Below are 16,046 nucleotides of genomic sequence, written 5' to 3' on the forward strand. Positions count from 1 at the left end.
GAATCATTATGGTACACTTAAAATAAGTGTTTATATTCGGACTATTTCAGACCGGACTGGTAGGACTCGCCGCAGAGTATCACAGTAACTGCGTGACTCGCCATAGGAGAAAAGTAGCTCCGGCTAGAATGCTCCTCCGCAAGACGCGTGCAGGTCTGTTTATTAACCGCTAGAGGGCCAAAAATCGCGAACAGCAGCTTTAATATTTTGTAAATATAGGGGTAAATTATATTTTACGCACAAACAAAGCACTCGCGTCGCTTCATAAAATTAAGGATAAACCACTGGAGTCACATGGATTACTTTTATGATGTCTTTACTACCTTTCTGGGGCTTGAAAGTGATAGCAGCATTTGTCAATAGAGGGACAGAAAGCTCTCATATTTCACTAAAAAAGATCTTCATTTGTGTTCTGAAAATGAACGAAGGTATTACGGGTTTGGAATGACATGAGGGTGAGTAATTAATGACAGAAATTCATTTTTGGGTAAACTAACCCTATAAATCTGCAGTGGTCAGGTGGTAAGTCGTGGCTCTCAGAAAATTACTTTTTACAGTTCAGAATTGTTACAGTAATTACGACATGGCGTGAACGTACCTAATATGACAAAGTTAAATCTGATAGCGGCCCGTACATGTTAGCCAATCAGAAAATGTGGGGCTCTCTGCCAATGCCATGTCTTGTTTGAAACAATTTATAGTTATTATTTGTGCAATTTGGTTTGGTTCCACATAAATAGCACCTTTAATTGTTTGGCTCCTCCTGCTGAGAATGAATTTAGCATGTGTTCCAGCTTTCTGCATTTATTTGTGCATGAACATACAAATGAGATCATCTTAGTGCTTGACAGATTCACCCTCACTGGATGTCACAGAAAAGGTTTTGAAAACTGACACCCCCTACATGTAAAGAAAGAACTAGCAGATAGTCTTTCAGCATACTTTACAGTATTCTGTAAATAATGCTTTTGTCTGTGTAGACATTTTGGCTTTGTGAATAATTTTCATTTCAAACACATTCTGCAAGCATTTTTGGAAAGTAAGTTTTTTCTTTTAATCCTTTCCACTTGTACATGAAATGCACACAAAAGGCCAATAAAATAATTTTACAATTGTTCTTGTTATTTGTCATGCACAAATGACAAGCTTATGAAATTTGCATATTATATCTTGTGTCTTTTTGATTACACATATCTTTTTTCAGTGTGATGTTATGCTTTCAAATCCTTTTAGATGTTCCCAAGGGGATGATCCAGTATTGTACAAGACCTTATCACGTTTCGGAAGGATGTCAAAAAACGTACAAAATGAAAAGAGCCCGATCTATTGTCCAGGCAGTATTCAGTCAAGCTCCCTTTAACTCTTTGCAATAGCACTTTGGTATTCAATCGAAAGGTTATAGCTGCACTTTTATGTCCATCAGACAACATACTGTGGCCACCAATGTGGCCAATATCATTCACATCTCCCACTCAACACCACCGTAGCTTTATATCTGGCAGTTTAGATTGATTAGGAAGCGCTATGGCAAACGATAGTCAAACCTTGCGAAACTCAAAAGTTGTGACTTAATTTGAGTAAATACGTAGAAAAAAAGACAATACATGACATTGCACTGTTACACCTTTCAGGCTAACAAAACGGCAATAGAAAAAACATCATGAAAATGCTCAAAGCAATACATTGTCCACAGTATACAAAAATCAACAATCACTTAAATATCTCAGGTATGCAGGACTGGGGTAGAAAAACACCTTGTTCAGATACAGGGTTACACTTTAGTCTTGTAAGAGGGGTTGGGATCCTACTACTCCACAGTCTCGACAGCTAGTACCAGCGTTCACTTTGTGGGAAATCATAACAAAACACTTTTAACTCTAATAGGAAAACAAAAAAAAGGTAGAAAAGTGAAAAGAGGGATTCCTCTACAGTGCAGGAAATAGTTGGAGGAAAGAAAGAAAATGGGGATTCTTCCTTGTCTCCTAAAGTCTTTCGGTTTAGTCTGGGAACCGCTGACAGGCTTTCTTCCAGCGGCAGGCGGTGCACCATTGGTCCCGGCGCTCCACGCCGTACACTTTCCGGCACTTTTTGGCCTCACCGCGGCCCTTCCTAAGGAAAAGACGAAAAAGTACATTTTAAATATGACTTTGGTTGTGTAATGTTTAATTATTATAAATTAAAACATATATTTACATTTTTAAGTCATAAAACATTTTACAATGTATCTGAAAGGAATACATAGAAATATAATACTATATTAATATACTATTTATATGCTATTTGCACTAAAGACCTTTTTCGTAACTACAGAGGGCAGCATTTAACTAAGCGGTTCACCTGAATGAACAGTGCCCTCTGGAGGGAGATGCACTCATGGTCTGTGATCTGGTGGGGGCGCTGTTCCGCTGTAGCCACTGCTCTCCGACGCTCACTGACCGGCTGCGAGATGTTGGAATCTATAGATCAACATAGTAATAAAAGGGCAGATGGCATAAAGTGTATTAAAATGCATCACTTATGATGTTAAGTGCTTTTGGAGAGGCAGACCAACCTGAGGTTTCTGCTGGACATCACCAGGCGGGGTCCAGCTACAAAAGGTGGGAGAGCCTGGAGAGACTGTCACCTGAATTGGCGCGCAGGCCTGCAGTAAAACAACACAGTGATGGAAAAAAACACACACAATTAACTCACAAAAACGCACTAACATCACAAAGATTTTAGACAAGATTTCTATGCTTCATTTCTAAACAATCAGTTTCAGCCAGTTATCTCAGCTGATATGTACCTGATAGAGATGTTCAGTGTGGATCTGCCACACGCTGCTTGGAGCTGATTGGCTGAGTGGGCTTGACTGGAATGGAGCATCTTGGTGTCCTGGGGTGGATTGGCTTTGGGTAGAGCTGCAGGACGTCCAGGCCCCGCTTGAGAAGGAAGGAGCAGGAGATGGAGGTGCAGTTTCCTCATCTTCAGAGGAGACCTCTGTGTAGTAGAAGTCTTCCTCCCTATGCGACTGCTCTGAACCCCCACTGTTTGAGTGAAAATAAAATAACGGGAAGAATAAGAAACATCATTTGTCACTTATTTTCAGGCCTAGTAAATAATGTAAACCTATATACTTATACATGGTTTTTCAAACCAGTAAATCACACTGCTTAACATTATTAACCCATTAAGGCCTGACGTGAAATAATGAAAGTCACACTATAGATTAGGGTCCAGTCACCACTTTTGCTGATTATTACTGATTATTAAAGGATTAGTTCACTTTCAAATGAAAATTACCCAAAGCTTTACTCACCCTCAAGCCATCCTAGGTGTGTATGACTTTCTTCTTTCTGATGAACACAATCTGAGTTATATTAATACATTTTCTGACGCATCCGAGCTTTATAATGGCAGTGAACAGGACCAATGAGTATGAAGCTGAAGAAAGTGCATCCATCCAAAGCAAAATGTACTCCACACGGCTCCGGGGGGTTAATAAAGGCCTTCCTGAAGCAAAGTGATGTGTTTGTGTATGAAAAATATCCATATTTAACAAGTTTTAAAGTAAAATATCTAGCTTCCGCCAGACCGCCTTCCATAATCAACTTAGTAAGCTGACATTGCGTCAGTTAAGGTTGAAGTGAAGGCGTAGGACGTAGTGTAAGCATTTTAAACTGCGAGAGGCGTTACTTTGTAAGTTCAATACGGAAGACTATGTGGCGGAAACTACATATTTTACTTTATAACTTGTTAAATATGGATATTTTAGGGTGCTTTCACATTAGCACTTTTGGTGCGCACCCGGGTTCGATTGACATCAGAGTTCGGTACGTTTGGATGATGTGAACACGGTCTTCTGAACTCGGGTCCACTTAAAAAGGGTGGTCTGGGGTGCGGTTCAAGTGAACTCCGGTACGGTTCGCTTCTGATATGAATGCAAACGTACCGAATTGCGGAAGTGAACCGCTATTAATGCCGTATAATTTGATAAAAATGTGTGTTTGTGTGTGTGTGTTTCACTCACTTTCCCGACGAGCGTGACGGACATGCTGCCAACAGAGAGCTGTAGCGTAGCTTTTCTCATTTCTGCTCGCCTTCAACATTCTACATTCACGGCAGATAGACGCAAGAGCCGTTATGAACAAAACCAACGGTTCAAAAACAAAAATATAAAAGTGAGGAGAGCAACGTTGCATTTTGCCGCCTTCTCCTGTGCCATCGTTACTAAGCAACGTAGTAAACAGCTGCTGGTTTGATGACGCAAACAAACCGCGGTTCGGACCCAAATAATATAATGTGAACACAGTCCAGTTGGGCACAGGGGGAGGGGGGAGCAATCGAACTCGGGTTCGGTCCAGGCAATCGAACCAAGTATGAAAGCACCCTTACTTACACAAATGCTTTGCCTCGCTTCAGGAGGCCTTTATTAACCCCCCCCCCAGAGCCGTGTGGAGTACGTTTATTGCTATTGGATGTACTTTCTTGAGCTTTGTACCCGTTGGTCCCTTTTACTGCCATTATAAATCTTAGATGCGTCAGGATATTTATTAATATAACTCTGACTGTGTTCATCTGAGAAGAAATTCATATACACCTAGAATGGCTTGAGGGTGAGTAAAGCTTGGGTAATTTTCATTTTAAAGTGAACTAATCCTTTAATATTTAGTAAGGTTTGTGTTAAGTTTAGTTATTGGGTAGGATTAAGGTATGTAGAATATGGTCATGCAGAATAAGGCTTTATAAGGACTAATAAACAGCCAATATCCTAGTAATATGCATGCTAATAAGCAACTAGTTAATAGTGAGAAATGGACCCTAAACTAAAGTGTTACAAAAAGTGTGTATATATGTTTTTTTTTTTGTTGAGTACCATATTTGATACACCAGATATCAAATATAATACAGCAGGCTTTATAGGGTTAAAGCTGCATCATAACGTTCCTGTGCCTCAATCTCAGTTGTTCCATGAGTTTGGTATGCACGGACATACTCACCCCAGGTGAAGAATGCGAATGTGCCGTTTCATTCCAACCCGTGAAGTCAGCACTTTCCCGCAGCCAGGCCACAGACACCTGTATGCTCCCCTGCTCAAGCTCTGAGAGTGAGAAAGAAAAACAAAGAGTGACTCACATGTATTTTTAAAACATCAGCTTAAAATGCGGTCTATTTACCCTCAGGTTCAGCAATCTGACAGTCTTCTCTTTCTCACCTTGCACCTCCTGGCCTCCGGCTCCTCACATGCGGCTTGGTCCAGCTCCATGTGCAGTCCTTCGTCTGTCAGTTGGCCCGAGCTCCTGTCCATCTCAGTAACCGATGGAGAAGGGGCTGGGCTTACACTGCCATGGTCCCAGCTCCAGTAACCGCTGCTGCCGCTGTCAGACAGCTCACCTCCGCAACACTCCATGTCAGCTATAAACACAGACAAAAGAGAGGACAAGTGTAAATAACACAGGCATAACCATAGAATTGCTAAATTCATTGTTGGGTTGTGTTATGCTGTACACTTAGTGTTGTCACGATATTGGAATTTCTAACTTCAATAAAATACCTTGAAAAATATCGATATTCAATACCATTTTCGATACCATGGGGGAAACTGCCATATATACCGCCATACAGATAATTTGTTATTATCTCTTTTTGTTTGTTTGTTTGTTTGTTTTTTGATAATTTGGGTAATTTTGTTGCAATAGCTTACACACAGCACAGGGAGGCTTTATTTGTTGACCTAAAGTTACACACAAAAAAAATAGAGAGACAAATGAAATAAACATGGCTTTAAGTTTTTCAGGTGGGTCTAACAGTAGTATTCATGTAAGAAATATACAGAAATTAAAATAAATGTAAAATAGCACTGGATAGTCTTAATTGTAAAAATTAAATACAGATGAATGCTTACAATTCAAGTTACAAAAGTTTTTCTGTCAAGAGCATAGAGCGATTTTCTCTTTGATCACTTTTTCTCTTTGTCTTTTGTTCTTTTATTAACATGACAGGCAGCAGCAAATTTATTAGGCTGCTGTCCCTTTAAGAGCTTATGTATGGATCCAATATACTGTTGTTTTTTCTCTCAACTATTTACATTCCAAAACTGACTGTATTTACTTGAATACACAGCATTTTGACATAAATTGTCAAATACATACAAAGTTAAGTGCAATAAACCATGAAAAAGTCAATTTGGGACTCGCAAGCTGTTTGAGGGGTGGCTTTATGTGTGTGCCACTTAGATCAGTAGTGCATGTGCTTTTGGTGTGAGCACGAAACTTGTGGGAATTGACCGTTCGCGAAGACCTGTTACTGTTGCTATGTTCGACAAGCCATGCACACGTTCTCACACAGTGAAAAATACAACGTGGAGCAAAGACGAAGCTGACAATGTATCGACAGACAAGGCAGAGCAGGTTACTTTTGATATGGAACCAAGTCTCAAATTTTGTAATTTTTGAAAAAATGTAAACAATAAATACTGTTTTGTGGCTCTTTAATGTGTCGTGACAGATTGCTGTAGCGCCTCAGATCAAGCAGCTCATGAACCAAACATACTACTAGTTCATACTACATAACTTCTTACTAGTTAATTTATATCATCAAATAAACATGAATGAACCACATTTCAACCACAGAAAGACATTTTTCCAAGTTCAAGTCCACCAACATTAATCTACTAACTTTCCTGACTGCTTTGTCTGACAAAATGGCGGATATGGCGTTATGACTGGTTAGATCGCCTGTCAATCAAACTCCCGGTGAAGGGTCAATTAATAAAATTATGCGCAATACAAGCACTATTCAACCAGGAGCAAATGAGACGAGTGAATGAGAGGAGGCAGGTGTGTCAATTCACCGGAAAGAAGAGAGCAAAACACGCAGCTGGTATCAGTGTATCGATACTTTAGAAAAGGAGTATGCAAACAGTTTCAGATATTTCAGTATCAATACATGTCAAAATTTATGACAACACTATGTACAATATCAATATTTTTTTAAATAATTGTGAGTGTGTGTGTGTGTGTGTGTGTGTGTGTATATATATATATATATATATATATACAAATATATAATTTCAAAGAGCTAAAATAAAAAAAAAAATGAAATTGAAATCTCATTTGAAATCTGATGAGATTTTGTTTCAAATAAACTGTCTGCATTGGTTTGTCAAGCAAGCATACACTGAAAAAGTGTTCCGTGTTTGGTAAGACATGGTTTCCAAAAGAAGCCAGTTCACCTGGTAGGAGGTCCCTCTGCGGGGGGCTTTGGACCACTGGACTGCAGGACAGACTGGTGAGCACCATTGCAGCCATGATCTCATCCATCTCCACCGACTCAGGACTTCTGAGTTATGGTAGAGAGTAAAAAAATTGTTCACATCACATTACACAGTATTATAGATCTATGATGCACACAATAACATTACACCTTCCACAGTATCTGTAGAGAAATTCTGCTCTAAGTGAGTCTAGATTGATAATAAGACAACAAACTAGAGAGATAAAATGGATCTGCAGGTTAACCTGTAAGGTAAGTCCACACCGGAAGACCGTGAGAATGATAGAAGGTTTGTTTGCTGTGCGCTGACATCAGCAGACCACTCTATCCCAGGTCCCAGCTTCTTCTGCACGCTCACCCCTTCCTGCCCACAACACTGCATGTAGCTCTGCAGGATTGGACACAATCAATTATATACAGACTATCCACACTTTCCTCCTATTTGTAAGTTACAGGGGCTATACCAGTTATTGTGATACATACCATTCCCTCCTGCCCTTCTGTGCCCATCTGTATTGTGTTCAGTCCTGCTCTGGATCTCACCGCTGCCATGCTCTCAGCCCAACAGTCGACTTTGGCTCTCCGCACAAAAAGCTAGAAAGCAGGGTAAAGCATGTTATAACACCGTTCGTTTAATATCATATGTTTTAATCTGAGCGCCAAGCGGGCTAATAATAACACAAGCTCTGCGACAACGCCACGAGGCCATGCAAACGTGCAAAAATAAATAAATAAATTAATTAATACCTTTACACTCTCTATTAAAATCGAAACCACTTATACGCGAGTCTCATTGGAAACTTAAATAATCAGATATACATGAAAAATTAAAAACAGTAATAAAATACAAAAAAAAAAATACCTTTATCGAAGACAAGCGATAGATTTTTGAACACAGACAAGCAACGCAGCAGAATATTGCTCTTTACTTTTTTTAGGGCAACACACCCCCTGACTGTGAGCCTCTCAGATACTGTAACTCCGGATTTATGGAGTGAAATCATGGAGAGATCCAAATCCCGCAACGGAATTAGGATTCATCTCAGTGAATCGAATGTTTTGAATCCATTCGCTCAAAATATTCGTTCAAAGGTCCTTTCTGGAAGTTAAATCATTATGTCCATAGGTATCTGTGTATCAACCAAGTCAACTGAACTATCGTTTTTCATCTATTTTGTCAGCATTGCGCTTGGTCTTTTTGAACGTATTTACCAGTTCATATCCGCCTCTACACTTATGTGTTGATTCTTGTTTCTATCACAGATGACAGAAAATAAAATGCTTGCTGACAGCGTTTCATTTACACAAAACCAATTGCCTATTTCCTCCAATAAACGAAGATTTAATCTTAATAATTGAAACAGTTAAATTAAAAAATTTGTCCACTTTAAATAAGATTTTCCTGATAATTAACTCACCCCCATGTCATCCAAGATGTTCATGTCTTTCTTTCTTCAGTCGAAAAGAAATTAAGATTTTTGATGAAAACATTCCAGGATTATTCTCCTTATAGTGGACTTCAATGGACTCCAAATGGTTGAAGGTCATAATGACAGTTTCAGTGCAGCTTCAACGAGCTTTAAACGATACCAGACGAGGAATAAGGGTCTTATCTAGAGAAAAAAAAATCGGTCATTTTCGGAAAAAAAATACAAATGTATATGCTTTATAAACACAAATGATCGCCTTGCAAGTGCTTCCGTTTTCTGTATTCTTCAACATATTCTTCAAAAAATTCTTCTCCTATTCAACTTACGGAACGAGCCAGTTCCGTTTTTTCTGTAAGTAGAATAGGGAAGGTGTAGGACATACAGCATAAGCTTTTTGAAGAATACGGAAATAGAAAGTACGTTCAAGGGGATCATTTGTGTTTATAAAGCATATACAGTTGTTGTTTTGTTTTTTTTAATGACCGATCTTTCGCTAGATAAGCCCCTTATTCCTCGTCTGGAATCGTTTAAAGCCCTTTGAATCTGCACTGAAACTAATTTTGACCTTCAACCGTCTGGAGTCCATTGAAGTCCACTATAAAGAAGAATAATACTGGAATGTTTTCATCAAAAACCTTAATTTTTTTTCAACTGAAGAAAGAAAGACATGAACATCTTGGATGACACAGGGGTAAGTAAATTATCAGGAAAATTTAATTCAGAAGTGAACTAATCCTTTAAACTGTGCCATTTAATCCAGATCCACACTTTAGCTGGGACGCTCGTAAGGGGCGTTTACATCCAGCAAAAAACAACCTTCCCACTGGGGGCGGAAGCTGTGCTCTGATTGGCTGACTCGGTTCCCCGAAGGACACACCTTCATCCAACAACGTGTGCGTACACGAGTTTCTGCTCAACCCCCGTTAATATACACAACATAATAAGCAAAACAACGAACAGTTGCAATACAATAAATCACATTTGTGCAAAATATTCTCGAAAATGCACACTTAAAACACACGCATTAGACAGCCACACCAAAAACAGCTCATTTTAAACACAGTATTCTCTCGAAACGACCACAGTAGGATTTTTAAAAAATCAGAACAGTTCACATAAACACCGGCTAACGTACATGATTATAGCGGGAAAAGTCTGTAAACATGCAGTGACATAAAATACCCTCAGTATTTCTACTGTCAATAAAAACCCGGCGTGTTAATGATGTTACCTAGAATGTTTTGGTAGGGAGAGATGCCGCTGCCTGCTGCTCACCCGCGCTCCTCTGCCGTCAGTCAGTGAGGGGGGGCTGTACGTGGCGCTCGCGTAGGCTTACGTGCCGAATGACTGCAACATCTCACAACATGATTGTTTATATAGCTTAACACGGTGCTACGCAAGGATAATTCGTGTTATTCTATATCACTATCCGTAGTAGGCTATTATTACACGATTTTAAACTGTGCGGGGTTTATTTGTATTTTTAATAATAGCATATAATAAAGTGCTCCACACTATTAAGTATTTTATTTATTTATTTTATACATCTGTAGACTGTATCTGTGTGTGTTCTTGTATATATGGTTTATGAGGACACAAACGTGTATGTCATGGGTATTAGGCCATTACCCCAAGTAATGGCTTTAAAAAGCATGCTAAACTATGTTTCTAAAAATGCCAAAAGTTTTTTGTGATGGGTAGTTTTCGGGTTAGGGTTAGTGTAAGGTGATATAATACACAGTTTGTACAGTATAAAAACCATTTAGTCTATGGAGAGTCCCCACAAGGATAGTAAACCAGATGTGTATGTTTGTGTGTGAATAAAAATAGGCTATTTTGACTAAAACCTGCTCCTATAATATTGGTCTGTTCCATCATGTGTCTCTTAAATCTTTCTGATTTTCTATACCACATTATAATAATCACTTTTTTTTGTACAAATTATACAGCTTTTATATAGCTTTTATTTTCATATACTCTTATTCTTTTATATTCTACACACTATAAACACACACACACAGTACACAGACCCATGAAAGTAATATATGACAAATATCAATATTTAAAATAGGTAAAAATGTATCCCCAGGATAAGTCATTTTAAGTTAAATGTTAGACAGCAGTTTCCAAAGCAGTCCCTTGATGTGCGTCACCTTTCACCTACATCATTTGGTCTATTTCCTAAATATTCAGCATTGTGTATTTGCAAACAGACATTTGGAAGAAAACGTTCATCATGTAAATGATGTCTGGGGATTATAAGCTTTCTTCTGTCGGCGGCCGTGGCCGACGGACTTCATCCTCCAAAGGGGATTTTAGGTCTGGACAGCGCAAGCATGTTGGGTTTCAGTCTCTGAATCCAGTCTGGGTATTGGCTCGAGGCATTGTATCATGTGACTCATGCTGACCTACAATAACCCAGACATGGTTGGCTTACTTTAAACAGTTTTCTGTGAAGTTGCAGTGATGTTAAAACAGACATACTATTTATTTATTAATCTAAATGTTTCTGAAAAGCAATAAATAAAAAATATGTATATTTGTCATGAACATTATTTTTGTATTGCAAGTTTGTTTTTAAGACTTGCAAAATGAGAATAAATACAAACATTGCCTTTTCGTCATATTAGAAATGTTTGTCTGGAATGGGAGGGACGTCAGGGATATTGAAATCAATATCTCTGATTTCAACCACAGTATCTGTAGGATTTGTGTTCCTGTTACTTTTGTTTTTCCAGCACACTGCAGCATAAACAACTGTTTCGGTCAAATGTAGATCATTCCGGGTGTGAGGTGAAGTGAGAGGCTGTTTGTTTACTGGTTGGTTGAGGGCAGAGACAGAGTGATTATCATCAGGCTTTGTCATTGCTGTGGAAGGGCTCTCATTCTCCCCTTCAGCTTTGTCAGATGGAGGATGTAATGAAAGCTCACTAATGCACTCATAAGGATTTTCCTCATTCAGTTCAGCCTCCAGGTGCGAGTATATATGATCAGACAGATCCTTGGCAGCTGGCATATTTTCAGCACTTTGGAACTCAGGTCGTTTCTGCAACAAGGACATGAGAGAATAATCGTTTATTATTATTTACTTTTTTCCATTTCACGTCACATGCTATATTATGCCAGTCCTTTATGATTAAAAAAAGTTTTTTTACAGTGTCATTTCCTTTAGAAGATTAATCCAATAACTCTTTGGAAATTACTTATCCTCTCTTGCCGATCCGCTGCAATTTACCACTTAATGATTTTAATTGACCATAATAGGATGGATATGGTTCGCCAGTGTATTGCAATTGGTCTCAAAGCCGGAAAAAAAGTTTCTTCCTCTTAAAGCAAATTGTCAACAGTGGTCATGCACTACTCAACAAAAGCTTTGTGTATTGTACAGTATAAGCTAAAAGTCATTTATAGTACTCTGTGAAAGTAGATATGTGCATAAGGAATTATTTCAGCATGATCTAACTCTTACAATTATTTTTGTTGGTGTAACCTAATGAAGTTGATTTGGTAAAATTAAATAATATTTTGACTTGAATAAAATCAGGTTTATTTAGATATTTTCAAGTGAAGCATATTTTTAAAGCAACCTGGCAAATAATTTTTGAATACAGTGGATGAAAAGAATTGTGTTGGATTAACTTCATTTACTTAAGTAAACTGAAAAAGCATCAAATGTTATTTCTGGCCTACTTACACAAAAATGAAAATTCTGTCATTAATTACTCACCCTCATGTCGTTCCACACCCGTAAGACGTTCCTTCATCTTCAGAACACAAATTAAGATATTTTTGATAAAATCCGATGGCTCAGTGTGGCCTCTATTGCCAGCAAGACAAGTAACACTTTCAGATGCCCAGAAAGCTACTAAAGACATATTTAACAGTTCATGTGACTACAGTGGTTCAACCTTAATGTTATGAAGCGACAAGAATACTTTTTGTGCGGCAAAAAAACAAAATAACGACTTTATTCAACAATATCTAGTGATGGGTGATTTCAAAACACTGCTTCATGAAGCTTTACGAATCTTTTATTTCAAATCAGTGATTCGGAGTGTGTATCAAACTGCCAAAGTCACGCCCCCCAGTGGTGAACCATTGAAATTTCCAAACACTTATGAAGTAACGAAGCCTTATTTACTGAAATCATGTGACTTTGGCAGTTTGATACACACTCTGAACCACTTCGAAGCTTCATGAAGCAGTGTTTTAAAAAATCTCTCATCACTAGATATTGTTGAATAAAGTCGTTTTTTTTTTTTTTTCGGTGAACAAAAAGTATTCTCTTTTCTTCGTAACATTAAGGTTGAACCACATGAACTGTTTTAAATATGTCTTTAGTAGCTTTCTGGGCATCTGAAAGTGTTAATGATCTTGCTGGTAATGACCTCACTGAGCCATCGGATTTTATCAAAAATATCTTAATTTGTGTTCTGAAGAACAAAGGTCTTACGGGTGTGGAACGGCATGAGGGTGAGTAAAAAATGACAGAATTTTTGGGAGAACTTTAATTGACACAAGTTCTTTCAAAATGACAATATTGAGTTGAGCCAAAACGCAACTGTTTCAAGTCAGTTTAACACAATACAATAGTTTGAATCTGAAACCTAATACAATGGTGTTAAATGAAAATACATTTTTACAACTGAACAGTACAAATATACAAACTGAACAGAACTGTTTTTTTTTTTTTTTTGAGTGTGAGTTAAAAATAACCCTGCATTTTTTAGAGTGTAGCAACAGCCAACAGTAATACTAATTTATGGACTGTTTTCTGAGTGTGTGTGGTGTCTGTCGATCTCTTACATTTTGTGGAGATGCCAATGGAATATTTGTTTTCCCTTGTCTGTGTAAATGGCTGGATGATACACTGTTAGACACACTGGAGACATAAAAAGAAAAGTCACTATTCCAAATGTTCCAGATATAGCACACACCACAGTGCATCCTGTTTGTTTTCGTAATAGTTTTTGCATGATCCTTGCATGCAAACATGAAAGGCTATTATCAGCTGTCCATCTTCATGGTTTACATATGTGGTTGACAAACAGGTCTCTACTTTTCTTACAATAACACAAACATTAACATTATTCACGCTGCTGTGCGACTTGGGCACTTGGTGACTTGTGCGTCTGAACCTGTCATTGCACATTCCACTGAGATCACCCATTTACTCACAGCATTCTGTTACAATCACTCCCTTCTCTTGGGTGTGTTTTGAATCAGCACAATATGTGATAATGAATGAAAAATTCCTTAATGTGCATTGAAATATACAGTAAAAGACAAAAATTATGAGACTTACCTGAAACAGCTTGTACAAAGGCTGTAGAGCGTGACATAAATGATGATGAAGAGGGCTGACACAATGCCAATCTGAAGAGAGGAAGAACAACCTGATATCCAGGTGATCAGACCCTCCTCAACAGGAGCCATCACTCTTCATCCAGTTTCTGTAATGACTGAAAGGTAAGAACCGAAGGAAACTAAACTCAATAATTTGCCACAAAACAAGTTGATGGGCCAATGAGTAAAAGTAATGAAAGCGAATATAATGTAAGCTGTTATTGCTGTTCTCTCAAATATGATTACACACAGGTGAGTACATGTACAAGTCACACCTCTATTTCATGTTAACACAAACAGACTGCAATTGTTACTGCAGTGTTTAGTGTATATTTAAAATGCAATGAGACAAAGCCGGTGAAAAGTAATACCAAAAAGTGATACTAAAACAGTTTGAAATGTACATTAAAATAGACATCTTTAAACTGAATGTTAATGAAAATTATTTTATTGCTTGGAGCCACCACCAGATTTTTTAGAAACTATCTATAAACAGCTTTCTTCTATCAGTCAGCCTAAAAGAATAAAAATAATTAAAAAAACTCCCTTTACCTTTTTTCCTCAGTTACACGATCCTAGATCACCTGTCATCATCCTGTCTTTACTGGCAGCAACACACTGATCCCACAGGGATTTGACAGAGTCATGCTTCCTCATTCTGGATTCCAGCCACTCCAGTGCCTAAATCCATATCTCCCTATATCCCTCAAAAGAATTCACGTCACTTGCATTTTACTTGTTCAGGTAATTAGCTTAGTTTATTTAGGTACAAGCCATATCATTCTTTTTTCTAAGATATCATATAGGGTTAGTTCTGTTTTGAACGACATTTAAATAATTAAAACATTTTTAACAAATTTAACTTTTTCAGTTTTTAAATGGAACACTGCTGCCTCCTAATGGACTGTTCTGGTACACTAAAAGAATTGCTCAATGAAATAGCATCATAAATAAAAAGTCTTCCTTAACTAAAATCAAAACTCACCAAAGGTTTATTAGAATACTTGGATTTTAATGTAAACATTTATTATAATACAAAGCACAATCAAAAGTACAAAGCAGTATCTAAGGCACATTTTCGTTTAAACAACAGGGTTAACCTGAATTTCTGTCCCACTGAGGTAGAAATGATTTGATTTGCAAAAAATAAATAAACATCATACATGACGAGGAAGAAAGTACAGTAAATACATACCAGAACTTTATTTGTGCGGTCTAAACAAACAGTTACTAAAAATACTACTGAGTATATAACATTACACTCTGATTTAAAGGGTTTGTTCACCCAAAAATAAAATTTCTGCCATTAATTACTCACCCTCATGTCGAACCAAGTTGAACTAAGGTCTTACAAGTTTGAAAAGACATGAGGGTGAGTACTTAACGACAGAAATTTCATTTTTGGGCAAACTAACTCTTTAAGCAGGATATTTTTGTTTGGGCCTGTAGATGGCATTTCTATTTCAGGAAGTATGTATGTTCTGTATCAATGTTCTTTTGAGCAAACAAGAGTTGATCCATTCCTCCACAACAACATTGCCTGACTATGCTGAGTGCAAACTAAAAGTAGCCTCTTTGTTCCCCTTATCCCCCACTCCTCTCCAACTCCAATTCTAATTTGGACCAAATCAAGCTTTACTCCTTAATTTGAATGTTTTTGCTTTCGAAAAACTCCTGTCCCAGACTCCAAACAGTTTTAAAGAAAATAGGCCAGTTGTGTATAAGCCATACAGTACTGGATCTCAGAGGAATGTCGGCTAAGTGGTAGATTATCCTAAGCAGTGACTTAATTTGTGGGAAAAACCCTACTTAGTATTTATGTTTGATATGATTTGTAAAAGTATTTGATAGTTAAAAAGTAAAATGCCCCCATGAGGCTGATATCTGCAATTTCAGATAAAACAAAAGCTGTCACTGGTGTGCATATGTACTTTAAAGGGATAGTTCACCCAAAAATGAAAATTATCCCATGATTTACTCACCCTCAAGCCATCATAGGTGTATATATAAATCTTC

General features: G+C 37.7%; 1 protein-coding gene across 1 annotated transcript; it reads right to left on the bottom strand.

Annotated features, from left to right (window-relative positions):
• Positions 1–663: 663 nt before the first annotated feature.
• On the bottom strand, positions 664–9,974 carry znf395b (zinc finger protein 395b). The gene is made up of 10 exons (XM_067383111.1): positions 9,916–9,974; positions 7,738–7,848; positions 7,500–7,642; positions 7,214–7,320; positions 5,195–5,394; positions 4,980–5,080; positions 2,786–3,026; positions 2,552–2,641; positions 2,338–2,456; positions 664–2,109 (listed from the first exon to the last, which is right to left on the bottom strand). The coding sequence occupies exons 2-10, from the start codon at positions 7,804–7,806 to the stop codon at positions 1,998–2,000; spliced, it is 1,182 nt and encodes a 393-aa protein (XP_067239212.1). The 5' UTR covers positions 7,807–7,848; positions 9,916–9,974; the 3' UTR covers positions 664–1,997.
• Between the last annotated feature and the right edge of the window lie 6,072 nt (positions 9,975–16,046).

This window comes from Chanodichthys erythropterus, chromosome 4 (assembly GCF_024489055.1).
Source record: "Chanodichthys erythropterus isolate Z2021 chromosome 4, ASM2448905v1, whole genome shotgun sequence".
Lineage (NCBI taxonomy): Eukaryota > Metazoa > Chordata > Actinopteri > Cypriniformes > Xenocyprididae > Chanodichthys > Chanodichthys erythropterus.

What these genes read in the sequence shown, in the direction of transcription:
- znf395b (XM_067383111.1), bottom strand. Translation starts at nt 7,806, where the DNA reads ATGGCAGCGGTGAGATCCAGAGCAGGACTGAACACAATACAGATGGGC. An exon ending in ATTCGCATTCTTCACCTGGG is followed by an intron (nt 3,027 to 4,979) that starts GTGAGTATGTCC and finishes TCACTCAAACAG; the next exon opens with TGGGGGTTCAGAGCAGTCGC. An exon ending in ATGTCCAGCAGAAACCTCAG is followed by an intron (nt 2,457 to 2,551) that starts GTTGGTCTGCCT and finishes GTTGATCTATAG; the next exon opens with ATTCCAACATCTCGCAGCCG.